The sequence below is a fragment of the Trachurus japonicus genome, chromosome 19, assembly GCF_045865225.1.
Source record: "Trachurus japonicus isolate A0001 chromosome 19, Traja_1.0".
Taxonomy (NCBI): Eukaryota; Metazoa; Chordata; class Actinopteri; order Carangiformes; family Carangidae; genus Trachurus; species Trachurus japonicus.
The window spans coordinates 16,139,610-16,167,427 of record NC_140925.1 but is presented as its reverse complement, the minus strand read 5'-3'; the positions used below and the strand labels follow the sequence as shown (position 1 = coordinate 16,167,427).

At 42.8% G+C, this 27,818-nt stretch overlaps 2 protein-coding genes across 2 annotated transcripts; one reads left to right on the top strand and one right to left on the bottom strand.

The window, feature by feature from the left end:
• Positions 1-5: 5 nt before the first annotated feature.
• dcxr (dicarbonyl/L-xylulose reductase) lies at positions 6-11,052 on the bottom strand. The gene is made up of 8 exons (XM_085761337.1): positions 10,835-11,052; positions 9,716-9,813; positions 8,552-8,706; positions 8,379-8,421; positions 7,697-7,796; positions 7,535-7,599; positions 6,083-6,200; positions 6-249 (listed from the first exon to the last, which is right to left on the bottom strand). Exons 1-8 carry the CDS (start codon positions 10,884-10,886, stop codon positions 146-148), a joined length of 735 nt encoding a protein of 244 aa, XP_085617463.1. The 5' UTR covers positions 10,887-11,052; the 3' UTR covers positions 6-145.
• An 811-nt stretch (positions 11,053-11,863) lies between these two features.
• On the top strand, positions 11,864-24,659 carry rfng (RFNG O-fucosylpeptide 3-beta-N-acetylglucosaminyltransferase). Its single transcript, XM_085761382.1, has 9 exons — positions 11,864-12,240; positions 13,891-14,442; positions 21,163-21,211; positions 21,353-21,455; positions 21,593-21,746; positions 21,918-22,003; positions 22,240-22,405; positions 22,922-23,007; positions 23,660-24,659. Exons 2-9 carry the CDS (start codon positions 13,957-13,959, stop codon positions 23,733-23,735), a joined length of 1,206 nt encoding a protein of 401 aa, XP_085617508.1. The 5' UTR covers positions 11,864-12,240; positions 13,891-13,956; the 3' UTR covers positions 23,736-24,659.
• Positions 24,660-27,818: the final 3,159 nt, after the last annotated feature.

Genomic DNA, 27,818 nt, shown 5'->3' with positions numbered 1-27,818 from the left:
GGAAATCCACTGGTTGTACAGAGGCAGGGTTTATTTAGTGAATAAAGTGGACCTGTGTGTGTGATGCAGTGAAGGTATGAGACAGGTCCTTGTGTTTCCTCTGAGCAGAGGCGGGCAGTGTGCTTGCTCGGGTGTCTCATGTTGGTCAGCACGCCAGAAACCCTCCATCCACCGGCAGAGTGACTCCATTAGTCATGTTGCTCTTATCGCTGAGCAGGAATAAAATACTGTTCACCACGTCCTCCACCTCTGCACACAAACACACGGGGAGCTCAGTTAATATTCAGGTTCACAAATTCATAAAGTGTGATTGTAGAACACGGTTTAGTTTATTCCCATGTGATTGAGAACTGGAAAACCATGAAAACCATCTAAAACCATATGATGAGACTCTCTGTGGAGTCTAAGAGCTTTCTAGGCTTCACTGCAGACAATGTGCACACAGTTCTCGCTCCAGTTATAAGAGGACATATAAGCACAAACACATATAGACTGCATGAGCAGGCAAGGGTGAACAGCTGCTCCATTGTTCCACAACCAGGCTGAAATCCACATTCCTGAATCTGAATCAACCTTTTCAGCTCCTTGGTATGAGCTGAGAGAGGAGGCTGAGCGGTGGGATCACACCCTCCAGGTCCACTTCTTAAAAGTGGACCATCCAAATGTCACCACAAAGTTCAACGTGATGGGAAACATTTATCTGCATTCCTGTGTGAAAGGACAAAATATCAGTCTTATGTGTGTATTGTATTAAATAAAAGCATGAAAAGTGTTTTTTATTTGATATTTGTATTCTTATCCAACTCTTAACATGAAAGTGTGTTTCCTGAAATCCTTCAAGATATGCAGATGTGAAACAGATTGTTGACCAGTCCAGAGCTTCACCTGGCTCTCACCTAATGCATGCTGGGATAGTCTCAGCACATGATAAGCAGATACAGGAAATGGATGGGTATGGATTCTTATTATATTTTTTTTATTCCTTTTATTTATTTTATTTATTCTTTCTTTTTTCTTTCCCTCTCTCCCCTGTTGTTTATTTTTGCTTTCACCCTTCTTTCTTTTTTCTAGCTTTATTCAATCATTCCAGTTTAACCACACACACACACACACATATTTATAAACACACATACATACTCACATACATATGCACCTTCAACCACAATTGTTGTGGTAGTGTTTATATGTGCGAAAGCAGACTCCAGAGACTTCGTGTAAACTCCACACAGCTTCCTTTACTGGTGCTGGTAAACAGATATAACACATTCTTCTTCTATGCTCCTAAACCATGTCAACACACCTCAACGGCGCCACCTCTTGACCATATGTGATATTGTACTTAACATCTGTACATCCCCCCCTTTTAGCTTGTAAACCTCTTTTCTTTACTTTAAAGATTGAACTGTTTCAAAATAAAATAATTCCAAAATGATAGTTACTTCTATCTTAATCACCAGGTATTCATAACTGAGCATGTTCAACTCACATTCAATAACATTAGTACCCAACATAACACACATGTTTTTAGGAACAACAAACTGTTAGGTCTACACATTTTTTTTTCCAAAGACCAGGGAAAACTCTCTGGTCAATTAGAATGTTCACAAATCCAGTCTATCTGGAGGGCGGGAAACTCTTCCCGACCTGGTCACTGTTTCACCTGAATCTGTCTGCCTTGGGACAGTCTCTGTCTCATCAGAGCAGGACAGACTTCTCTCAGGGAGCACTGTCAGGTGAGCCCTGTTTCTTCTTAAGCTCCCTTGGTCTGTTTCCACAGTGTAAGACCTTGGTGTTGAAGCCGGTCCCTGTACAGTAGCTGTGGTCTGCGCTGTTCTAATCCACACTCTCTGTCCTGGAACCAGAACTGGTAAGTCTTTTGTCCTGTGTCTCAGGTTGAATGACTTTCTCTGCTTCACTTTTAGTTCTTTGTCTTTTTCCCTGAAAGCTCTGAGGTTTGGCCAGGCTGGTTTCAACGCTTGTGGAGTAGTAGGAACTGTTGATCTTATCCTCCTCCCCATCAGCAGCTGCGCTGGACTCAGCCCGTGGGCCAGTGGTGTAGCTCTGTAAGCCAAAAGAGCTTTCTGAGGGTCTGGACTTTTGTTGAGCAGCTGTTTAACCGTGCGGACAGCTCTCTCTGCTTCCCCATTGCTCTGGGGATAGCGAGGGCTGCTGGTCGTGTGGTTGAAACCATAGTCCTGGGCAAAAGTGGCAAAGTCTGTGGAAGCAAACTGCGGCCCGTTGTCAGTCACCAAGATTTCAGGCACTCCAAATCTTGCAAAGATTACCTTCAGTCGCTCCACAGTCGTAGATGTTGTCAGGGTCGGGAGGTTTGCTACTTCAATGTATCGGGAGTAGTAGTCCACCACCACGATATAATGTCCATTCTTCCACTGAAAGATATCAGCTGCCACTTTTTGCCATGGTCGTGCTGGTAGGGGCGTGGTCATTAAAGGCTCTGTCTTTGTCTGTGAATATTGGCAACAGATTTCACACCTTTCCACCATCTCTTTAATCTGTCTTGTTATCCCTGGCCACCATAGGGATCCTTGTGCCCTTGCCACACACTTAGTCACGCCCTGATGGCCTTCATGCAACCTTTCCATCATTTCCTGCTGCATGCATCCAGGGATCAGAATCCTCGTTCCTTTAAGAAGCAGGCCCTCTGCCATGTTGATGTCGTTCCTCTCTGCCCAGAATGGCAGAAGATGCTCAGGAACGCTTCTCCTGTGAGATGGCCAGCCTTTTTCTGTCAATGTTTTCAGCTGCCTGCAAACGCTGTCTGTGCTCTGAGCTTCCTTGATGCGAGCTAGTTTACTGTCAGTGGCAGGGAGATGGTGTAGAATGTGATCAATGTGTGCACAGCATTCTTTCTGCAAGCTGCTATTGGCCTCTCTGTCCTCCATTCCCAGGGGGGCTCTTGAGAGAGTGTCAGCAGTGACAAGTTGTTTTCCCGGGACATGTATGATTTTGTAGTTGAACCTCAACAGTCTTAGCCTAAACCTAAGTATTCTTGGAGGTAGATCATCCAAAGACCGAGAACCCAGCAGCGAGATTAAAGGTTTGTGATCGGTTCTCACTGTGAATTCCAAGCCTAGCAGATATGAGCTGAGTCGCTCACAGGCCCATGTTGCCGCTAGTGCTTCTTTTTCTATTTGCGCGTACTGGACCTCTGTGGGCGTCAGGCTCCGTGATATGTACACAACAGGTCTCCACCTACCATCAGTCTGCCTCTGCAGGAGGACCGCCCCAAGTCCGTATGAAGATGCATCTGCCGATACCATTGTTTCTTTCTTAGGACTGTATTGTGCAAGGACTGGAGGGGAACTCAGCTCTTTTTTAATTTTTTCAAAGGCTGTTTTCTGTTGTGCGTCCCATGTCCATGTGCTGTCACTTTTTAACAGGTCACGTAGGGGTTTTGTGAGAGCTGGTAGGCTGGGTGAGAACTTGCCAACATAATTCACCATTCCCATGAACCGGCGGACCTCCTCCACATTGCGAGGTTCTGGCATGTTTTTAATGGCGCTGATTTTGTCTGGATCAGCCTCGATTCCTGATGCGCTTATGTTGTGTCCAAGGAATTTCACTTTTTCCACTGAAAATTCACATTTTTCATTGAGGGTGAGGCCCGCTTTTTCACACCTTTTCAGTACTTCCTGCAGTCTTTCATCATGCTCTTTTTTGTCTTGTCCATAGACTAAGATGTCATCCGCATGGCACAGAGCGCCCTTTGCCCCTGCGATTATTTGTGAGATTCTCAGCTGAAAATGCTCAGGCGCAGAAGAAATGCCGAAGGGGAGTCTCTGAAAGCAATATCTTCCGAAGGGGGTAATAAAAGTTGTTAAAGGCTGTGATTCTTCGTGTAGAGGAACTTGCCAGAAACCAGATGTTGCATCTAATTTCGAAAAGACTCTTGCCCCCTCCAGCTGCGCCAGTGTCTCATCAACTGCAGGCAGTATGTGTCTTTCCCTGCACACACTGTCGTTAAGTCGGGTAAGGTCCACACAAATGCGGGGTTTCTTATTTGGCTTGGGGACCACCACCATCCCCGCACACCATTCAGTTGGCTCCTCAATTTTTCTTATGACTCCCATTGCTTCCATCCTGTCTAACTCTTCTTTAACTTGTTCTTTCATAGGTAATGGAACTCTGCGCGGAGCCGAGAGAGCATAAGGAACTGCTCCGTCCTTCAGTTTTATCTCGTAGCTTCCTTGTAGCTTTCCCAGCCCTGAAAACACTTTTGGGAACATAGCTCTGTATTGATGGCTCGCTTCTTGTTTCTCCTCCTGTACTGAAGCTACCTGTTGAACCAGGTTCAGCTTTATTAAAGCAGGAAGTCCCATTAGTGGCATCACCAGGTTTGTCACCACATATACATCCTGCCTTGTTTCTCTTTTTTCAGTTTTAATGTGTGCTTTCATGATGCCCAAAACCTTCAATGGACAGTTATCTGGACCTTTAATCTTTTTAGGTGGTGTCCTCAGCCTGCCATCACGTGCTCTCGAGTACATGGAAGATGGAATAGCTGTAACTGAGGCTCCTGAGTCCAGTTTAAATGTTACCTTCTTTCCGTTGAGGCTGATTTCTTTTAACCACTCCTCTTCAATTCCTTCTGTGTTAACTGTCCCCATGAAAGCTATGTCATCTTCTGTGTCGCTGTCCACTATAGCTTCCACTCTTTGAGATGATCTGCAGACTGCAGCGAAATGTCCCTTTTTTTTGCATTTTCGACACTCGGCCTCTTTGGCTGGGCACTGTTTCCAGGGGTGTTGTGGCGTTTTGCCGCACCTTTTACATTTCTCATTATAGTATGTCTTGTTTACAGTGCTTGGCTTGGACATAGACTGCTCTGGTCTGCGTGGGGGAGCTTGTCTATATTGTGTTCTCCCTCTGTTTGTGTTTATGGCATCCACATTAGCACCTTTAATTTCTGTGTGTGTCCCTCGTAGCAGTTGCTGTTGTTTCTTTATTTCTTCCTGCTGCCTGACCTGGGTTATTGTTTTTGCCAGCGTCAGTTCTGGGTCTAACTGAAGTCTCTCTGACAGCCTGGAGTCTCTTATCCCGACCACTATGCGGTCTCTTATCATTTCCTCCTTTAAGGCACCAAATTTGCAGTGCTCTGCCAGCTTATGCACATCTGTGATAAAGTTCTCTGCAGACTCGCCTTGTTGTTGCTGTCTGCTATTAAACTTAGCACGTTCATAAATGACATTGTGCTTACCCACAAAATGTTCATCAAAGGCTTTTGTCACCTCTGCATAGACTGTCTTCTGTTGGTCGCTTAGTGGTAACGTAGTGAGAATGTCGTCACTCTTTTCGCCCATCACATACAGTAGGGAGTTGACCTGATAGCCGTCCTCTTTTCCGCTCAATCCCGACGCTATCCTGAACCTCTCGAACCGTCTCAACCATTGCGGCCACGAGCTGGGCTCCTCGAAGTTGAAGCTGCCAGGAGGCGCGATGGAGAAAATCTGGTCTGTCATCTCCCGTCCTTATCCGGGCTCCGATGCGGATCCGCTGCTCACCGTGCTCTCCGTAGCCTCGCGTAGCTTAGCCTGCGCGCCGGCCAGGTAAACAATGACGACCTCCGCTGGGCTATTTCAGCCTCACTTAACTCAACTACACCCACTTTTTTACCCACAGTAGGTTCGCCTATTTCTGACACCATGTTGTGGTAGTGTTTATATGTGCGAAAGCAGACTCCAGAGACTTCGTGTAAACTCCACACAGCTTCCTTTACTGGTGCTGGTAAACAGATATAACACATTCTTCTTCTATGCTCCTAAACCATGTCAACACACCTCAACGGCGCCACCTCTTGACCATATGTGATATTGTACTTAACATCTGTACAACAATATACAGTATGTACAGCACCGCTAACATCACAGCCCTTGTCTTTGTTATTTTTTCTAAGTTGTCTCGTCAATCCTTGTAATAAGCTGTTTTCTATGTCCCTCTATGTTTGTGTTTTTCCCGACCTGTCTTGTAACCGTAGCACCTAATAAAAAATAAAAAATGAAAAAAAAAGGAAATGGGAGGGTAGACAGATACGGTGCATTCAGAAGAAGCTGCTGAGTCTGACCTGCGAAGCGGCCCAGGGGGATGCGAGACGTCATGGTCCTGGCTTTTTCAGGGTCGCTCCAGCCCAGACGACCCATCTCAGTCATCACCACAGTGGGATTTACACTGTTCACACGGATCTGGTCACAACACAACAGTTACAACACTTCACTTAATAGATATTAAATGTCAGACAATGAAGTTGATTTTATTGTGCTCTTTTAATGGATTTGGTTTAAAAAAGAAAGAAAAAAGGCATCATAAGATTAAATATACAGCAGAGATGCATAAAAATATGACTATAATATGAGTATAATGTGATACTAATAACAATACAATGTTATAACCACCATAACATGGGGTTACAGTAGGTGAGTGTGAGATTACATTATAATATAAACTGGGGTTCTGTTTCGTGGTCAGTAAAATTAACTCAGTGGAGCCCACTCTAACTGTAACCAGGAATATGTTTAGGCCTTGTTAACTTTACCGGTGTTGTCATTGCAGGATTCAGAGTTTTGACACTAGTTAAAGGGCCCAGTCAGAAACTAGGCATACTGAGTCATTTCCATCCTTTTAACAAGAACCACACATGATGTATGTTCTGCTTGGCTCTTTGTGTTTATGTTGAGATTAACCATGGAGCCACACAAGAGATCTTATCACTACAGTTTGGGCTTTTCCTTAAAGCCTACCACACAGATCAAAATCCTCTTCCTGCTGACCTCAGGTGGTTTGACTTCTCCCCTTGGTGCAGTGATGTAGTGTACTTATGACATCAATGATGCATGTGGTTTTAGGGAGAAACAGAGCACCTAAAACCACACCCAGCCACACTGACCCAAATTCAATTCCTCCTTTGGCTTTACCCTTCCATTTCGATGTCCTGCTTCTTTTAGGGGTTGATAGGTAGTGGTGATAAAGCCTCCAAATGAAGTGTTTTTCAGATGCAAAATCCAGTTGATATAGTAGAGGATAAATCCCAGAATGCTTTGCCCCTTTTAGCTCCATCCTGAGGCAGCACTACCCTTTCAAGAGTCCTCCAAAACTAGGAGTGGGGCCAAAGGGAGGAGCTGGGATTGAGCCACTGATTAGATGAGAGCTAAGTGTGGTCAGAGCTGAAGTAGACTAAATCACTCTGGAGATGTTTAGCCTGCAGTCACTTTACTCTTTAAGCATTCCTGCAGAGGACGACGTCGCCTGGGAATCTGAGAACGTGCAGCTGTGCTGAAATGGGTTCAGACTGACTTCAACTTTCCATCAGGCTCCGACAGACAGACCAGCTGCTGGTCCAGGTGTTTGGATGTGCTGCCTGCTGGAGCACAGATCCAGCAGAGCAGCTACTGCTTTGTCATGTGGCAATGCAGCTTGTATTAGTTAAATTGAATAATCTATGTTTTAGCTGTGCTTTTAAATATGGGTTTGACAGAATGTTGTCAGATATCTTAAAAAAGGATTAAAAGAGTGATGGTACCTGGTGGGGTCCGAGCTCCAGAGCCATGACTTTAGTCAGCATGTCCAGGGCTGCTTTAGTGGCACCTGAACAGAGATATGAATAACAGTTACTGCCATTCAGCCACTTTCACCATGTACTCCAGAAACTGAAATCACACATGACTGTTCATCTGTAACTCACAATAGACAGCATGATCTCTGAGGGCACACTGTGAGGCCTGGCTGGACACGTTCACAATGGAGCCTCCTGATCCTCGAGCCTTCATACCACGAGCCACTATCTACAGAGACAGAGCTTCGGTTTTGATTCAACTGATCCAGTTCTATTAAGCGGATATTTGCATTTAATCTAGGCATCTGGACAGTACTGAGGCATTTCCATTACTCCAACAAGAATGTTAGATGGTGATTTGCCCAGCTCTTTGTGTTTATGTTGAGATTTTTAATGTAAAACATTACCCTCGCACACTCTTTTTCAATTAGACCTTATCCATTTGACATGTTTAGACATCACAGGAAAGCCAGCTTAAGCTTTATTTAAAACCAGATCAGGCGTGGCATCTCGTACCCAAACAGTATTTGTGTCAGCATGTTCAAAAGAAAAAAGAATGGGGCCAAATATTAAACCTTGAGGTACACCACAGAAGTACAATATTAAGTATTTGTGAAAAGCCCAGTACCAACTTTATTAATATTCTTTATGGCTTTAAAGAAGGCCTTCAGAGTTGTAGTTGTAGTTATTTAGCACAGAAACCAGATGGATATTCCAAATGCACAATTGAAAGAATTAAAGTTAACAGCAGTAGGTGGAAAAAGGTCATGTAAATACAGTGTAGTTATATAGATATAGAAGATCTTTTTACCTGGGACACCTGCAGCACAGCTTTCACATTCACATTGAATGATCTGCAGATAAAAGACATGTTAGAGAATAATCATTACCAGGTTTCTACACAGTGGAACTGTAAATCCTGACTCATGTTCTACATTGTGCTTTTTAGCTGAGGTTCATAAAAGTATCTCATATTTGTCTCACTGGTCAAACTGGTCGGGTGTGACCTCCAGAAACGGCTGCAGGTTGGCACAGGCGGCGTTATTCACCAGCAGATTGATGGGGCCGACGTTCTGCAGCGCTGCCTCCGTGGCCCCCCAGTCTGCCAGGTCCACACACACAGGGGTGATGGACGGGCACTGTGAGGGCAGCCAGAAAAAAACAGATATGCTGGATAACAGTAGGATCAGCAGGAAAAACACAAATGTGTAGATGTTATGTGCTTCAATATTAACCTTTGATAAACAGTAATGATGCATTCTACAGTGAAAACAGCACAATACAGTACATGTCTTGTCTTTTGATTACAAGTGCACTGACGCACTAAAACAGTCTACTATGAAAATCAGTGTAAACCAAATGCTGTGATACTCAATATGTAACTCCAGTGTTCTCCACAGGAACAAACAAATCACTTCAGAGGCTGAATTTTCTGATGTTCTTACATCACTAACACCCTGTAGCACTGTAGCACTTTCTCTTGTTTTTATGTATTATTTTTATGTATTGTTTTATGGATTTGTTGTAAAACACTTTGGGTACCTTCTGGCTTTTGTAAAGGGCTAGGCAAATAAAATTTGATTGATTTGATCGATTGAAACTGCTTCAACTTACAAGATTTCTTCATGATCATCTTCAAAAACTTTCATCCTCGTTTCTTTTACTGATCTTTTTTGAAATTATTGGGATTTTTCAGATTCTGATTTCCTATTTTTGTACGTTTTTATACATTACTTTGCTATTAACGAATAAAAAGATGATCCGCAAACTTCAAAGAATTGTTTCCAGACACATTCATCTCAAGGCAGAGATGGTTTAATCCAGCATCAACGTCCAAGCCTGACTGACACCAAATGACATGGAGGAGTCTGACGATGTAAACTAATATGGATGCTGCATGACGACCAAAGACAGTTCATCAGTCCGTTTGTCCTGAGACGAAGATGAGAAAAGGATGACGCAAGAAAAACACAGCAGGGTGGTGGTGAGTGACGTACACCTTGGATGATGATAAGTGGAGAGAGGGAGTGGGGGCACAGTGGGACAGATAAAACAGAGTGGGGGGGGTCAGAGGTCGTGGACAGAGGCCTCTCAGATGTGTGTGTGTGTGTGTGTGTGTGTCTGTAGAGGGGTGAGGGGGGGTCGTACCTCCTCCACTAGACTGTTCAGGTCAGCCTGTGTGCGTGTGACCGCCGTGACCTCTGCCCCACAGCGTGCCAGGGCCAGAGCCGTGGCTCTGCCAATCCCTGAGACACAAAACATCCATAAACACAAAGACTTATTACAGAGCGGAGCTGCCACTGTGACACCAGAGCTGACACACACTCACACACACACATTCCACGCATGTCTCAGGCTCCATGAACAAAGCTTTTTTTTATTCCATTTTCTGAGTGTGTTGGAGCTGACAAGACTCTTTGGGCAAATTTATCCAACGCGTTGATCAGTTCACATGCACATTTAGCACAGTTCATCAGCAGCAGCTCTGCTTTTAGCAGCACAATTAAAACATGACATAGTGTTTATTACTGCACAGCAATTATAGCTTCTATGAGGAAATCCTTTATATTATCCCAACTATGTTTTTCTCTATCTTACTTCGTTATCATACATTTGCAGATTGCATACCTCATTTAAACAATTCTTGTAACTGTTTGTGTTTCTGCAACATTTAACATTTGACAACTTTGGACTCTGAAAAGATTTTTATAGAAAAACATGTTCATACATAGCCTATACTTAAAATCTCAGCAGGTGTTCACTGGCCCTGAAGCTACATGTAACTGAGTGAAATGTTTAAACCCAACACTGCTTTCTGTGGCTGCAAAATAAATATCCTGATCCTGAATTGTGCTTGGTATCTTTTGAAATTAATGGATCTGAACTGAGTTGAGTTTCAATATTATCTGAAAAACATGAGTTTGTAATGATAAACCTGAAGACACTGGGTCCACAAGACAGGATACTGATGTGTGGGAGACCCAAAGACTGTATTTCTTTCTTTCTTTCTTTCTTTTTAAATTTAGGCTATTTATTTATTTATGTATTTATTTATATTAATTTCATGAAGTCAGCACTGCTGCATTTGTTGGATGCAGGTCAGTAAAACAGTTTTAGATTTGAGAAACTACAATATGTGAGTCCAGTAGTTCTGAGATCAGATTGTCCTGCACCGACCTGTGGTTTTTCAAACAGTCTGCAGGTGTCAGTGTGCGCACTGGAAACGTGCTGTGTAGCCTATCTATTTGTATAAGTTGTTATCTTTACCTTTTCCTGCTCCAGTGACCAGAGCTCGTTTACCCGCAAATGAAATCTCCATGGTCGGTGTGGTTTGCAGAAATGAGCCGCAGATTGACCTGCAATATCACTGATTTAACACAACAGGAGAGAGAGGAGCGATCAGTCATGTGACTCGTTCTTGTCTACCGACAGTATGGAGCTAAACTGAGCCGCCACTTCCTGATCTCTCCTACAATTTCCAAACATTTCCCTGGACACTCAGACTGATCCATAGTGTAGGTTTGTGGTTGTATTAACAGCGTGTCAGCAGCATAGCCTACTCACCAGCAGCAGCAGCAGCAGCAGCAGCAGCAGGGAGGATGTGTCTCTCTGCTCTGTTCCGCTGGGCTCAAAGATTAAACTTCCACTAAGTTAATGGTCAGAACATGTTTGTCTTCCAGGTCAGTCCTGCACAGTCACTGTGAACACGCAGAAACCACCGTATGTCAATCATATTATAGTAACTCGTGTCGAAGTTGCAGTTTTGGTTTTCAGGTAGCTATTGTCTGATTTCTCTCACCTCAACAACACTGCAGGGCTTTACTGCAGCATAAACATGCCATTTCATATATTTGTCCCTCCCCCCATAATCACACAATCTATTCTTCTTATTAATTTCAATAAAATCTTCTGCACACGTAGGCTATTCGTTTATAATAGCCTATAATAATAATAATAGGCTGGCCTTGTCTAAGTGAAAATTCTCAATAGGCTGTATGCTCTGTGTCACTGAGATTACATTTAGCTTCAGTGACTGAAACTCCTCTAGGGTTTTATTATGCTACTGATTAACACAAACAAAACTATATGGGCACACTCTGGATCCAAACGAAACTGCTTTTTATTTTTATTTATTTATTTATTTATTTTTGTGTTAATATCATCATCATTTTTCACTATTCCTTCCCGGAAGTTAGGTCATTTTAATTTGTTAACGTTTAGACTTCACCCTCTCGTCTTTTATTTTGAAAGGGTTGACCGGATCAGAAACGTTACTGCAATGGCTTGGTTCAGCACAGCTCGGCTCGGCCGTCCGGGCTGAGTTCAATCAGTGTTGTGTGGAGTTTTTTGTTAAGTGGACGCAGACAGACTGGACGCGGCGGCGGCGACTCCGTGTTCGGACACTTTTCTGAGTCAAACTTCCACAATAAGACGCAGTGACCCGGTCCTCGAGGACGGAAGAGAAAGCCCCGGGGCTGCTGGGAGTTTAAAGTCACGTCGGGACAAAAACAAGGAGGACAACGAGTCTCGCCGCGGGTCGGTCCCGGTAGCTGAACCATTCAGCACCGTCTGAACCGAGCTGCTCCACCGAGCTAGTTGTGTTTCAGTGAAGCGACTTGAAGGCGGCGGCACGGTGGGAGAAACGAGACCGATGCGTCCTCTGGGTTTTCACGGTGAGTTGCTGCAGTGAAGCTCAGTGCTGTTGTTTCTGAAGCCGCCGCACCACGAACAACTCCACAGGACATCTGTCCATTTATAGAGACTTTCTCCGTCTCAGAACATCAACATGGTGGTTAAATGGACAGATATGGACAGAGAATAGTGCTCACGTTGAAACCAGGTGTAACTTTTCAACCAGCACTGGTGTTTTTTTTGTTTTTGTTTGTTTAACACACCTTTGTAGTCTACGTCGAACAAATTAAGGTGTAGGATAAATGGAACTGGCTGGTAAATTGTGTGTTTGCCAGTTGCCACAATGAAACTTTATGTATCACTGCCCATAAACAATATAATTGCATGTTCTAAGTGATATGGCAAATCTCAGGTAATCTCCCACTGTGAGTTTTTATGTCATTAAACAATTAAAGGTAAGTAGAGGATCAGGTTTTATAAGAAGATTATCAGCACAGCTTTCTTACTTGAGCATGGATTGTTCTTCTACTGAGCTGAGCCACCCTGTGGAGGGGTTTTGGATGTTGTAGGTTAAATCTGTGAAAGCTGAGTCTGATTCATGACAATAAGCAAGGGCGAGTTCACATCTTTATTTCACATTGAAGAAGGCAGGGGCAGATATATGTACCTAGTCATATCTGGAGGAGTTTGTTCCGGTTTCAGATTCTATTTCTGTAATAAAGACAAAGGTGATTTCACTGCGTTATGAGACTGTATATAAAAGAGGTTATGAGCTGTGAAGTAGTTACAAGTAGGCTATAGGCCTAAGTAGCATGAATAATGTAATTATTCGGCTAGAAAGTTATTGAAGTCCACCTTTTTCTATTTCATTTGTGATTTACACTCTCTTACTTCAAACATAATAAGTTTGAGTATTTTCATTTGGTTTATTTATTCTTCAAATATATTAAGCAATTGTTCTCTCACCTCTCCTCCATGCTTAACCTCTCCCTGAGGCCCGCTGGACCATAATTCAGCCATTAGTGTGCTTGCTGTTCACCAATCTGTATGTGAAGACATTTTAATGGACAGCCTTGTGTCAGTATTCATCCTAATAATTATTAACATTTGATTGAGAAATCATTTAATTCATCATGTTTGTCCATCTATCTCTTCTCTTCTACCCACCCAGCAGCCTTTGCCAGCCAGTCTCCTAACAACCATATGTGATCCTCTGTACCCCAGAGGTTATACAGAGGCATCTGTCACACAGTCTGCTGTGGCTCTGAGGTTTTGATCTGAATCTGGTCTGATGTGTAAATAAGATAAGCAGTGAAATCAGTTTCTTTCTGTTTCACCGATATGTATCTGGCATTTCTTGGAAAATTTCATAAAGATTTGACATGTTTAAGTGTTTTTTTTATCTGGGCTGAGTCCAATATGTTTAGATGCTTAAAAAGCAAAGAAGGACTCTTATTGCTTTTTTATTAGAATAAGGTTTCAAAAGAAAGGTGTTTCAAAAGGCGCTTGTGCTTTATAATATCTAACACCCCTATATAGTGAATAAGTTGCTCTGCATTGTAAATTAAGCTCCATGAGTAGCATGATATGTCCTGTGTGTGCACTACTGTGTGAAGTACATGCTGTTTGAGGTACTCAAGCAAATGAACACACGTCTGAATATGTTCCTGTATCTTGTGTTTTCTGTGCAGGCTTCCTAGTGGTGGTGTGAGGATGGGACAAGGTGGTGCTGGAGGAGACTGCAGCCCTGGAGGCTGATGAATCCACTCCACTGGCCAGCCAGGATGCACATAGCTTCGGTGGGTGTCAGCAAGTTCTGCTTCCTGTTTTCCCTGGCATTCTGCGGCCTCCTGCTCCTGCTCCTCCCCGCCCTCCAGCCCCCGTCCCACCAGGTGGACCTGCCTCAGCCCCGACCCCAAATCAGACCCACACAGGTTGCAGCAGCGCCTGCTCATGCTGAGGAGACTGAGTTGGCCGCAGGGTTGAATGGGAGCTCAGCGGGCCATGGGGGATCCACGGAGACAGACGCTATCAGGGATGATAAGAGGGGGGTGGAGTCTAAAAAAGGCCAAGGAAGAGGGGCTCTACCTGGAGGAAAGGTTGGTGTTGGACTTTCAGGGTCCAAGTCCCATGACCCATTAGAGCTGAAGGACATTTTTATTGCTGTGAAGACCACCAGGAAGTACCACAAGTCCAGACTGGAGCTGCTGATTCAGACCTGGGTCTCCCAAGCTAAAGAACAGGTGAGCAGACCTGTAGTTGTTGTGGATGAGTTGTTAAAGGGATACTTCACCCAAAATCAATAATTCACCAATTTTCTACTCACTGTCATGCCAAGGAAGAGTTTGGAGAACTTTCAGAGTTATCAAAATGCTTTTGGAGTTCCAGGGGGGCACACACACACACACACACACACAGAGAGAGTCAGACTGTTGTATGGGTTTTCTTATGGATAGATTAATCTGTACTAATTTGTTTCCTGATAATGAAATAATTGTTAGTTGCAGCCCTAAACTTCTGAGCTTAGCTCGGAGTTTGAGTTCTCAACTTGACATAACAACTTTAAAAACATGCCTCAGCAGTTTCCAGTTCAAAACACTACCTCAACAAACCTGTTAAACCTCTTTGGTCTAGTTAAAAGGTCTAATACACCCCCATAATTCCGGTTTAATCCAAATTTCATCCAGCAGCTGAACTCACAAGTTCTTTTTTTTCTACAATGGAAAACACTGTTCAGAGAGTTGGTCTCACTTATTTGTGTCACTTGCAGCTTGAATTGTTTTCTGTCCAGCTCCATGAGGTTCAGGTCCACAGACCTCACCGTGTGCAGCCTGTTCATGATGTTGTGGCTCACCAACTGGTTGCCTTGCTTTGTTTGTTACTTGTCTCTTTCTTACTGCTTTGACTATACAGTAGTGTACATTATTGACCTGATAAATCACCAGAGGATGTACAAACATCATTTGCTTCAACACAGTCAGAGTCTTTATTTACTTCCACTGCTGCAGGAAAGCTGGGACTTCTTCAACTTCTTCATCCATGAATAAGGCCCGTGTGCTATGTTAGATTTTTTAGATTTTGGCATCCTGATCTTTTTTTGACTGACCTTTGGACTTGCAATGAAAACGCTCTAAACCTCCGATTGATTGTGTGGAACCGCCCTACATAAACCTTATTACCAAAGATTTGAACAATCCATTATGGTCTGCGATGGTGGGATCTATGAATGCATTAATGAGTGACTTGTGGGCAGTGAAGCTGTCAGCTGTTTACTGAGGCAGGGACATAACATTCAGGGCGGTGGATCCACCAATGTTTGTTTGGCTTTGGGTGCAGCGCTGATGTTTGTGTGAATGTTATTGGAATTGGCTGTTGACACCCTGCATCTCTGATTTGGGTGATTTTCATACTGATGCGGTCAGCGTTTGTCCTCGCTGACATTTAGGCAAACCACAGGGCGTTTATGAGAACATAACATTTGATATCGCCCCCTCATATCCACTGTCCCCTCCCTCAGATCAAGTTGTTTATCGAGGTCACTCTTCACTTTATGTTGTTGTCCTCTCCTCTGGATAAGGCCTCATACTTAAAATTCAAGTATGTACATACTGTGCCTTGTAAAAGTATTCATACCCCTTGAACTTTTCCAAATTTTGTCATGTTACAACTACAAACTTAAAGGGATAGTTCAACATTTTGGCAAATTGGCCCATTGTCATAATCTCTATAGTCATAGCAGTAGGTTTGTTACCTTTAATTGTCGGTGCAAGCTATTTTTAGAATGGCAGAGCAGAGCCGCAAGCTGCTCAGAGCTATGCTACGGAGGCTAATGGGATTTCTTGGTTTCTGTCATCAAACTCATCAAATACACAATCTAACAACTCCAAAACGCTCTTGTGGTCAAGTTGTGACCTGCACATTCGCCACGCTATGAGATAATAACGGAACGTTATAAGACAGAGTTGTTTTCGGGGTAAATGCAGAGACCACTTGCCCCAGACGGGGACGCGCATCAGCGGTTTTGCATGAATTTACCTCGCAAACAAAGCCAAAATGTAGTACTATCCCTTTAAAATTCAAGTATGTATGGGCTAGCCTAGTGCCATGCAAAAGTATTCATACCCTTTGAACTTTTCCACATTTTGTCACGTTACAACCACAAACTTAAATGTAACTTATGTGATAGACCAACACAGAGTAGTGCATAATTGTGAAGTGGAAGGAAAATGATACATGGTGTTAAAGATTATTTACAAATAACAATCTGAAAAGTGTGGTGTGCGTATGTATTCAGAGCTTATACTTTAGAGTCAATACTTTGTTGAACCACCTTTCGCTGCAATTACCACTGCAAGTTTTTTGGGGTTTGTCTCTACCAGCTTTGCACATCTACACACTGCAATTTTTGCCCATTCTTCCTTGAAAAACAGCTCCAGTTGAGTCAGGTTGGATGGAGAGCATCTGTGAACAGCAGTTTGCAAATCTTGCCACAGATTCTCAGTAGGATTTAGGTCTGGACTTTGACTGGGCTGTTCTAACGCATGAATATGCTTTGCTCTAAACCAGTCCATTGTACCTCTGGCTGTGTGTTTAGGTTGGTTGTCCTGCTGGAAGGTGAACTTCTGTCCCAGTCTCAAGTCTTTTGCTGCCTCTAACAGCTTTTCCTCCAGGATTGTCCTGTATTTAGCTCCATCCATCAAGTCTGAGCAGCTTCCCTGTCCCTGCTGAAGAAAAGCCTCCCCACAGCCTGATGCTGCCACCACCATGTTTCACGGTGGGGATGGTGTGTTCAAAATCTTAACAAATCAAAGACCAAAATTGAACTGTTTGGCCTACATGCAAAACACTACCATTACCAACATAAACCACTTCACAATTTTGCACTACTTTGTGTTGTTCTATCACATAAAATCCCAGTAAAATACATTTCAGTTTGTGGTTATAACATGACAAATGTGAAAAGTTCAAGGGGTATTATGAATACTTTTGCAAGGCACCGTATGTTCCATTGGTGCAGTTTTTCGCTCGTGTCTCCGGAGAGGAAATTCCACAGAAACCTGAAACTGGAAGACCCATGCTGAAACACTTTGCTATGCTTTGGTATCGAACACAGGCATCACTTAGTGCAGATCTGACTCCTCCAACGTGACAGGGTTAACCTCAGCTCTAATGACAACTGAGTAAAGTCTGTTTGCTGATGAAGACCATATGATACAGTTGAAAAATCCCAATTTATAATTGGATTGGACATTGATTTGTCAACCGTCGTTTTTCTGTGAGTGGATGGACTGTGAGGTCAGCTTAAAAACTAGCCTGTGATTTATCAATATAAGTGTATACACAACCAGCGCAGACATTTCCTCTCGTTCTGTTTCAGTCCAGCTCTAAATCAGACTGAACTGCCGTTTGAGGTCTTTGTTGGGAGTGCCGAGCATTTTTCACAACAGTCTCAACATTGTTGGGCTGAACTATGAAGGGAAGTGCTAACTATGTGTAAATATTCCTGCTTTACAAGGAACACAGAGGCCTGATCATGCCAGGACCCAAAAGCAGCAGAATAACCCACAATAATCTACTGATTTCAAAGGGGTCACCACTGTGCATTTTGACACGTTTGAAACTTATACATTTGGACCATTTAACAACTGCTGACCAGGTTGTGTTCTGCAACCGCAGTGGATACATTCCCTTGAAATAACTGTGTTAATTCTAGGGGTGTACGAAAATATCGATACACTGAAAAATCACAATATTTCATGTAGCGATACTTAAAAGCACAGTATTGATTTTTTTATTAACAATTTGTATGCAAACCTTTAAGGCAGTGGTTCATTTTTGTGTTGCATTTGAAACTCTGCTGGTTGGCAGCAGTCATTCAGCCGTCGACTCCTCCGCTCCAACGGAACAATGAGACTTTGAGAGAGTACAGGTCTGTGACTCATCACATGCTCAAGCATTAGAAAACTTAGCTGAGTCAAAAACGGAAAAAAATCATACGCAATATATTGTTTTGCCTAGTATCCCAATATATCACAATACCCCTTTGTCAATTCACTGTTTTGTTAACTGAGAGCAGAAATTGTGACACATCACTAAGCCTCCAGCACGGCCTGTGTGTTGTGATATTTCCAAAAAGAAACACTGCACAGCCTGAACATAGTCAGTCAGACATCTTAGCCTTGCTGGATCAAAACAGTGGTTCAGTGAAGTCATCTGGCGTCTGCGTGGATTCATAGAGAACACATGTGTTGTGCAATAGTGTTAAAGGTTTTTACTGCGCTGGTCCATTCCATCTGTATGTCTTTGTACTCCATATGCAGGATGAGTTACATCCTGCACTGTTGTGCTGCAGCTGAGAAGCCACTCACTGAAATCAGCTCTGTGATTAACATGATTAATAGAAAGGATAGAATTTTTAATCACTTGCAGGGAAGAAACTTCACATAAATGAATCTACAACTGGGGCGGCGTATAGCTCACTCGGTACAGCAGCTTAAGTTATTTGGGTTAATTATTTTGTATTTGTATTGTACCTAGCTACAATTTGATGACATAATGGCATACAAATTTAGAAAAAAAAAAATTAATAAATACAATTAAATCAAATCAATTACACAATTTATTTACATGATACACATCTAATCAAATGTCACAAATTATTAGATTTTTTTTTACAGAGAAGTCTGGAAATTAGGGTTGGAAAAAAGTATGGAATTTTGACATGTCAAATGTGTAGGAAGGAACCCTGCAATGTGATAGAGCCTGTTGACTTGTCTAGAAGAGTTCAGATCCACTCTGTGCTCCCAGCTTGTCTCGTTCTGGCCCTTGGGTCCAGGTCTGAGAGTCTGTTCTGTGTTAGCCGTCAGCCCCGACCGACCGCTTACTGTCAGACACCGAGAAGCATTGCAGGCATGCTGCCGTGTTTTTTTTTTTTTTTTTTTTACAGCTCTCAGGTCAGTTAAAGTCTGCCCCCTTCGTCTTTACTGCTCCTTGTAAAATTAAAAGCTGCTCTTCCTAATGAGTGTTTGGTGTAAATGTGTCAGCGCAGCTCTTCCTCTGTGATCATCCACCACCACGTATACGGAGGTGGTCTCTTTTACGCAAAGACACCGAGGATGGTTATTTATTAGAGGTCAGTGACCTTGTGGTTCATTAGATGCTGTGTGGAGGTTACAGGCTGCCTGCTGGGCTCTGAACAGGCTCAACGGGTCTGCGAGTACGGAAAAACAGCCTCACGATCTGCAGCTGTGATGTAAACTTGGATTTGAGAATAATCTCTATTTTTTTATTTTTTTTACCAAACTGTGACCGATGCTGTCAGATTGACATGCTGTACCTCTTGTATAATAAGAGCCAGGGTGATGTAATGTGGCAGCAATGAAGCACTGAAACACATCCAAGTCCCTTATGTAAAGCAGCCAGCGTTATCCTCCCTCCTAGGACATTTTTGTGGGCACTTAGACCAAAAACAGCTCTCCATCAAAACACTGCAAGGGGCTGCGTTGGTGTGTGTGTTTAGGGAGGCGGGGGGTTCCTGGTTCTGAGACATAATCTGATCCAGAAAGTCGACTTTGAGTAACAGATCCATGACTTTGAATTTGTCATTAGCCAATAGCCAACACACTGCTGGTTTATTGAGAGAATGTGACCTCCTCTAGAAACTCTATCGTTCACTGTGAAGATGAATAGAAGAGAAGCAGCTTTAATGTTACTCATTAATCCACCAGACCTGTGTACTTGTATGTGTTTGACTCATCCAGTCAGTAGTTTTGTCTCTGACGTGTGTTCTCATGTGTAACCTGGGAAAGAAATGCAAGGTGAGGCCTTTATCACAGGAGATGTATCGACTATTAGATAACATTATTATGGGGTGGTTGGTAGTCGAGTGGTGAAAGCACATAAGGAAGTCTTTATAGTGTGTTTAAATAGTGTTACAGCATAGTGCTTGACAATTATAAGACACAACAGACACTAAGATAAGAGAGAAAGGAAACAACAGCATACTGTACAATGTTGACAAAGCCACAATAAATTCTAATACAAAAAGACTCTTGTGGCAACAGTTCCACACACATCCCATGTTGGCATAGTCCGAAGCAGTGATCGCCTGTTCAACCCCTACCCGATCTTTTCTACCAGTCCCTCTTCCTGCTTTCCTGTCTCTCTTCACTTTCCTGTCAAATAAAGGCATAATAAATATCTTAAAACAATAAATAGACAGATAACATTATTACCCGTCATGGAGCCGTATTAATGTTATGAGTCACCAGTGTTTTTTCCTCTGCACTGGCCAAGTCTGTCTGCTGGAGAACATTTGGATCTGATTCATTAGGGAATGAGACTCAGGAGGTTGAGCCGGTCGTCCATCCAGTAATCAGAAGGTTGGTGGTTTGATCCCCAGCTCTTCCAGTCGGCTTGTTGAAGTGTCCTTTGGCAAGATACTGGACTCCCACACTGATGACTGTCCATCATTGTATGAGTGTGTGTGTTAGAAGTGTTGTCACTCACTGTGAGAGTATATTAGTGAAGGGTGAATGTGGTTTGAGCTTTGAGTCCACTCCATTTACCATGAACAAGAGTGCTGTGATGCTCAGAGCTGATGGAGAATCAGACCAGTGAGATCTCTGACAGCAAACTGCCATGAGAAGTAGAGTGTGGACGGACTTCGGACAGGACAACTGATGATGCACTAATATGAAGGAGCAACTGTTTTAAACAAACTGTTTTTTTTAAATATATATTTTAATATTTTATTTCAGTGAAATTGTGTGCTGCTAGCTGCTTGCTCATTGTGATAAAAATTTATGTTTTTCCAGCTGTATCAAGGACTCTTGTGGGTTTGTGTGTGTCTTTCCTCTTCCTCTTTCAACCACGCACACACATCCTCATCAATGAGAGAAAACAATGGAGCACTTCACTGTGTCCTGGTCAAAGCACTGAGTGTGTCTCTCTCTCTGTTTCAGACCTACATGTTCACTGATGGAGAGGACAAGGAGCTGCGCATGAGGACAGGTGAGATGCTTGACTGCTCTTAAAGGAAACGAGAATTAATAACACATACATTATTATTCATGGTCAAATAATGTACCTGTGTAGTAAAACATTGTCCACAGCAGCAGGGAACTGAACTGTCCTCTGTTGTTTCTCTCACAGGAGCCAACATCATCAACACTAACTGCTCAGCTGCTCACACCCGACAGGCTCTGTGCTGCAAGATGTCTGTGGAGTACGACAAGTTCATCGAGTCGCAGAAGAAGTGAGTGAGACGTTGGGGCAGCAGGAAGGCGATTAACAGTCAACAGTTAATTCATACGCCAGGAGCTGATAACAGGGCCATCACCTACATACTCAGAAATCAAATTCTCACTCTATATGTGTGTGTGTATATTACAGGTGGTTCTGCCATGTGGACGATGATAACTACGTGATTCTGCCCAGTCTGCTGCGGATGCTCTCCTCCTACCACCACAGCCAGGATGTGTACCTGGGCCGACCCAGCCTGGATCACCCCATAGAGGCTGCAGAGAGAGTCAAGAGTGACGGATCAGTCAGTGGACTTGTATTTTATTTATAATTCCTCAGGGCTCAGTCATTAAAAAAACACAGCAGCAAGCACTAGAGTGTCAGGAACCTGGCTGATGTAGCAGAAATCTGTTTTGTTTTTTTTCCTTCACACGCCAAACCCCTCGCTCATCTCTCTGTTTCTGTCTCACTACAGGTGTCGGTCAAGTTCTGGTTCGCCACAGGTGGAGCAGGATTCTGTATCAGCAGAGGTCTGGCTCTGAAAATGAGCCCATGGGCCAGGTAGGTCATGAAATTTCTAGGTCTTTGAACTACGGAAATTCAAACTACTGAACTACTATTTCTGTTACTTATGATCGAAGATCTTTTCCAGGATGAAAATGTGTCCCTCCTCCCTGTGTTACACCCCACTTTCTCTCTGTTTAGTCTGGATGAGGATGATTTAATTAAGAGTCAGTTTGTGTGTGAAAACAGACTTTGATAGGTTTGTCGGCTGAATCTCTTTCTTGCTGTTTCAGTTTGGGAAATTTCATCAGCACGGCAGAGAAGATCCGTCTCCCGGACGACTGCACCATCGGCTACATCATCGAGGCGCTGCTGGAGGTCACGCTGACGCACACATATCTCTTCCATTCTCACCTGGAGAACCTGCAGAAGCTGCCCACAGACACCGTGCTTGAGCAGGTGAGTGTGTGTGTCCCAAGGTACTGGGGTGCAAATCAAACAGAGGCAAAGACACAAACTCTTTATGGAACCATAATTGTGCTGTGTTGTCTTGTAACCTTCCGTTATTATCTCATAGCGCGGTGAATGTGCAGGTCACAACTTGACCACAAGAGCGTTTTTGAGTTGTTGGATTGTGTATTTGATGAGTTTGATGAGGGAAACCAAGAAATCCCATTAGCCTCCGTAGCGTAGCTCTGAGCAGCTCGCAGCTCTGCTCCGCCGTTCTAAAAATAGCTTGCACCGACAATTACAGGTAACAAACCTACTGCTATGACTGTAGGGATTATGGCAATGGGCCAATTTGCAAAAATGTTGAACTATCCCTTTAAAGTTTTGCCATTTAAAAGCTGAATAATTTACATTTAAGACTGGATAGTTGTACTTTCCCTTTAATATTTTATATTGGCCTTCATAGTGTCTTTGTAATCTGCAGCAAGGTCAAAACCAACATGCCAATGGTTTGCTCTCCCACAGGCGACCCTCAGCTACGGAGGCTTCGACAACAGGAGGAACGTGGTCAGCATTGTCGGAGGTTTCTCATTGGCTGAAGACCCCACACGGTAAAGTTCAGACTGCTGCACCGAGATAAATATGGAGGTCTAAACATACACAGTTGATGGTCATGGATGGTGACGTGGTTCTATATTTGTAACAATCACTCATCAGCTACTGTACACCTGTTCTGCCTATATGTATTGCAGGATATGACGAGTATGTGAACATCTGAACATTTAATCTGGTCGTCTATATTTTCTGACCACATATAGGACTAAATTGAATTGTTTCTGTGCAAACAATTAAGTTTCTTTACGTCTGGAGAGTAATCTGTCTGCTGGGCCGTCTCTATACCACCACCATGCTTCTTTTGTTGCTTATGACCCATTTTACCTTTTTTATTGAAACATCTGCAGCTCTTGTGATTTGGAAATTGCCCTTGGCCATATTGTGATACAAAATATTATTATATATCATTATTTTGATCAATAGCTAAGCCCTATAAAAATTTCACCCTTAAGAGCATGTGTAAGTGACGTGTGTTGATTGGAGCTGCAGCAGCAGTACAGATTTAAGCTTAAAATTAGTTGGAACAGTCACATCCTTAAAAATAATGTATCTGTATGATTATTATTGAATTAATCTAACTGATGATATCAAAGCAGGAAACACTCACAGCTCATATTTTCCCTGACTCTGGTCTCTTTCATCCTGCAGGTTTAAGACGGTCCACTGCTTCCTCTACCCAGACACTGACTGGTGTCCGGAGCCCAAACCTCGCCACAAAAACTGAAAGCCACTGTGTTTTCTCCAGCAGCACTGACACCTGGTGAAACCTTCACCCCACTGCCTCACTCTGCCATGCCTGTTCAGCTGCCTGTAGTGCACGTCTTTATATCCAAAGCTGCCTCACCTCACGCTCAGATAGAACCAATCCTGCTCATTCAGTGATATAGGTGGAGCCAAAGAACACAGCATGTGACCAGTGAGTGGAGCTCCTTTCTTCCCAGTGTAGTAGCTAAGTATAACTAGTATGATGAGCCTCAGCTTTAAACCCATAATGTCTTCAGTGAACATTATGAAGAAACACACATTTAAACAGAGGCTCTGTTTCCTTCTACCAGCAGCAGCTCGCTAACTTCCAAACACACCATTTTCGTTTTTTGACGCACAGCCTTATGGGTAGTGTAGTCTATTTAACCCTCTGATTTACTATCTGTACATCATAGTGACATGTATAAAATGTACAGCCTTATTATGCCACTGTGCAGAGATGTTTCCGTTTTAAGCCTGAATAGTTGTGAGACATGGCGCTAAATGTTACACTGTCAATGAGCGGCCATTGATAGAGATAGAGAAGACTCCATCCTCATTGTATCATGAGGGTAATCATCACTTGTACAGTGGAAAACAGCAGTCACATCAGCCTAATAGTAGAATTACCTCACTATGTTTAGCTAGTGTTACGCCACGATGGGCAGCTGGAGTGTGATGATGGGATGTTCACAGTCCGTGTCTGCAGTCAGAATCAGCACTGAACCTGGTTTCTTATGTAAGATATACAGATACATTTTCACTCCTGACTCTTGGGATCAACAGTCACCTTACACAGCACACAGAATATACTGCATCTCTCCACGTACAGTACCATAACACTCGGCTGCTGGATTGGTTAAGTTAAATCACAGTGGATGTACCCAACAAACAGACATGAAGTTAACCTCATTGATGGATCAGTTATGGGTCACTGTAATTATCCCTTCACTCCATATCATCTGTGATACAATACTTAAAAGGATAGTTCAACATTTTGGCAAATTGGCCCATTGCCATAATTAAAGTTTTAGGAGTAGGTTCATTAGCCAAAATGTTGAACTATCCTTTTAAATAAAGCAAGCTGCATAGGATTCCAGCCCAGTCTGACAATGAATGGATCTCTTCATTGTATGTGTTGATTAATAGACGAAGTATGAAACCCTCCTACCAGTTTAGTCTTCTCAGGCTGGTCAGCTTGTCTACCACTATAATGAGACTACTGGTTTGATTATTAAAATAACCTTCTGGCATCCACCTTTTCTACTTCCTGCCTTTATCAATTACACAATGATAAAGGTGGAAAGAAGGAAACGGTCTGAGTCTTAAGCTCCATCCACTGTGGTTTCACTTAATCAGCCTATTGGCAAACTGTTATTTTTGTTCCTTTTTTCTTTCTTTTCTTTTCGTGGTCTCAAACTGAACTGACCTGAAGCTGGATATGATGAGAAACAGGACTGTAGTTGTCTGTCAGTGTTGTGACGCCCTCATTTCCTCAGCCAAACACCACCTTCTTACCTTCTTCTCACAGGCTCATGTTCATGGTTTTGCACTACTTTTATTGTGTCACTTCCTGTAGTTACATGTTACAGTGTCGGTGTAAATATGAGTTAATGTCTTTTTCTTTTGTTTGTTTGCTTTTATTCTATTCTTTAGGTTGTAGTTGTAGCTCTGCCTATTTGTCTTTAAAGCGGAGCAGTTTGTTGGTTGGAGTTACAATGAAGTAAGGCCAAAAAGAAATATGTCCTCACACTCCATGCAACCATGTTGCTCAGCGGTTTGTACTTTTTCACCTTGTAGTTTCAGTGGGCGCAGCCAAAGAACGACTCAACAACCTTTCCATGAAATGTGGTGTGCAGGGTCAGCACGGGATGGTTCAACTTCCTATCATCCTGGTAATCTGTGGCTTTTTATTCAACACTACCATGAGTTCAACCTTTACTGTTGAGCAACACTTTGGTCCAGGATCAGGAAATAACTTTAAAATTAAGGTGTCACCACTAGGCTGCACTTTTAACACATTAAGAACATAATCTAATGGTCAGATATTCCTTCTCTGTAAAAGGAAAAACCCTTCCCATTTAGGGTTCACCATTAGCTTGTATCAGCATCAGGAGAAATTTTACATTTGTACTTCTGTCAATGGTGAAAAAATAGTTTATTTCCATTATTTCAGCATGTATTTTAACAAACACAACAGCCTATAGGAGCTTTATTTTTTATCAGCCATGTAACTGCCTGGATTTTAGCCACACTAATGTTAGTCCATCAGTCCACCACTGGCTCAGACTCCAGGAGGCCATGAGGTTTGAGTCAGACATTCATGGTCTCATGAGGATTGACTGTGACTTTTCATCCAACACCATTAAAAAGGTCTAAATGATCCATTATCAAACACTATGGTTAATTGATAACAATCTGCAAAACTAATGGTCTTTGATGTTTTTTGATAATAAGCAAATATTCGCATGCTAACATGCCAAACTAAGATGATACTGTTTAGAGCACTGCTGTGCTTTAGTGTAGGCTAACAGAGCCATGAAACCTTAGATTGATGACTGCTCTTCAGGAAATCCTTCACTGGCTACAACAAAAAGTTTCAAAAAGTTGGTCTGCTGACCCTCCAACATCAAACACGGTCCCGTTAAAATGGAGAAAGATCCAGTCCTCTGTCCCTTCTTTGCTTCTCTGGCTCCATCCACTCAGCTTCCACATCCCAGCATCTGTATCTCTAACTGTAAAAAGTATTTGTGTGAAACATCCGTCTACCTTTTTGCACACAAGACTAAAATCCAAAATCCAGAGCTCGTGTCCCACTGCAGGTCAGTGGGCCAGTCCAAGGGAGAGATGTGCTTTTGTAAACTGTTTTACCATTGAAGTATTATGTTGTTTCAGGAATAAAGGTTTCTGCATTCTCCAGTGTTTGACTGTCTGATTGTTAAATTGTATTGTCATTGAAGTTTGCACCTGTTTTCTTGGAGTTCACATGTCACCAAGACTCAGCACTGACAATGACATCATGGAGTGACATGGCTGTCATGATGATGGGAGTTTGTGCCATGCCTCCTCCTGGGAGCCGCCTGGTTAATCAGCTCAGCCCCTGTTAGACAGGCTGATGAGCTAATGATGGAGCTGTGGGACTTTCCATATCACAGACTGACTGTGCCTTCATCCATCACTGTGTTTGTCTGTTAACTTCAGTGATCATCTGTGTGACATGTCATTCTGTGGTTGGGAGGACCATTTTGGATTGAAACCATCCTAGTGAGAAGGTTTTGGCTCCTTGGATCATTACAAAGGACTGGAAAGAGAAGACTGAGTTCTCACTAAGAATCAGGATAAGGATGATGGATATGGGTATACAGTTAGATTTAGAGATATGTGTTTAAAGTTATGGCTAAAACTCAATGCTGGTTCCAGTTATGTCACTATGATTGGTGGAGCTGATCCAGATCACATCAAAGACTCCTCCCCAAGCCCAGCCCATGATTAGCACATTGTTTTCATGAAGCTTGAGATGCAAATGTTTGAATGTGAGTGGCCACAAGATCATATCCCATATCCAAATCAGATCCACAAAGAGGTCAAGGCCTCCAGAAACAAACAAGATGCTTTTTAAGTGCAAAGGAACCCCTCTTTCTCTCCATCAGCATCTCCTGGCTGCTTCCACCAGTTGCTGTTGTGCTGCCGGTAACTGTGCTTTATGTTTTACTGTGACGAGCATCTGTCTTACTTTCTGAAAAATTTGAATAAAAAAATGTTGGAGGTTCAGTTGGAGGAGTTCAAGGCATGACAGTATTGCAGCAACTCAGCACTCTACCAGAAACCTGACACTACATACGTACGTACATGTGTTTATTTTATTTTATTCCATATTCATTAATGACCCTGTGGAAAAAAGACCTGTTGTTTATGTTGAAATCTGAATAATGTGACTTTCAGATGACAGTGAAAAAAATCATATCCAACTACTCCTGTTATCTGGTTGTGGCATTTTCTGTTTGTAATGCAGCAGTGGTGACCAGCAGGAGGCAGTGGAGTTGATATCTGCAGCACACATTGG

Bases quoted from the DNA above. Each gene is read 5' to 3' on its own strand.
- dcxr (XM_085761337.1), bottom strand. From the start codon at position 10,886: ATGGAGATTTCATTTGCGGGTAAACGAGCTCTGGTCACTGGAGCAGGA. The intron at 9,814-10,834 runs GTAAAGATAACA...TTTGTGTCTCAG, and splicing joins GGTCACTGGAGCAGGAAAAG to GGATTGGCAGAGCCACGGCT. The intron at 7,797-8,378 runs GTAAAAAGATCT...CTGTCTCTGTAG, and splicing joins CTGTGCTGCAGGTGTCCCAG to ATAGTGGCTCGTGGTATGAA.
- rfng (XM_085761382.1), top strand. From the start codon at position 13,957: ATGAATCCACTCCACTGGCCAGCCAGGATGCACATAGCTTCGGTGGGT. The intron at 21,212-21,352 runs GTGAGATGCTTG...TTTCTCTCACAG, and splicing joins GGAGCTGCGCATGAGGACAG to GAGCCAACATCATCAACACT. The intron at 22,406-22,921 runs GTGAGTGTGTGT...GCTCTCCCACAG, and splicing joins CAGACACCGTGCTTGAGCAG to GCGACCCTCAGCTACGGAGG.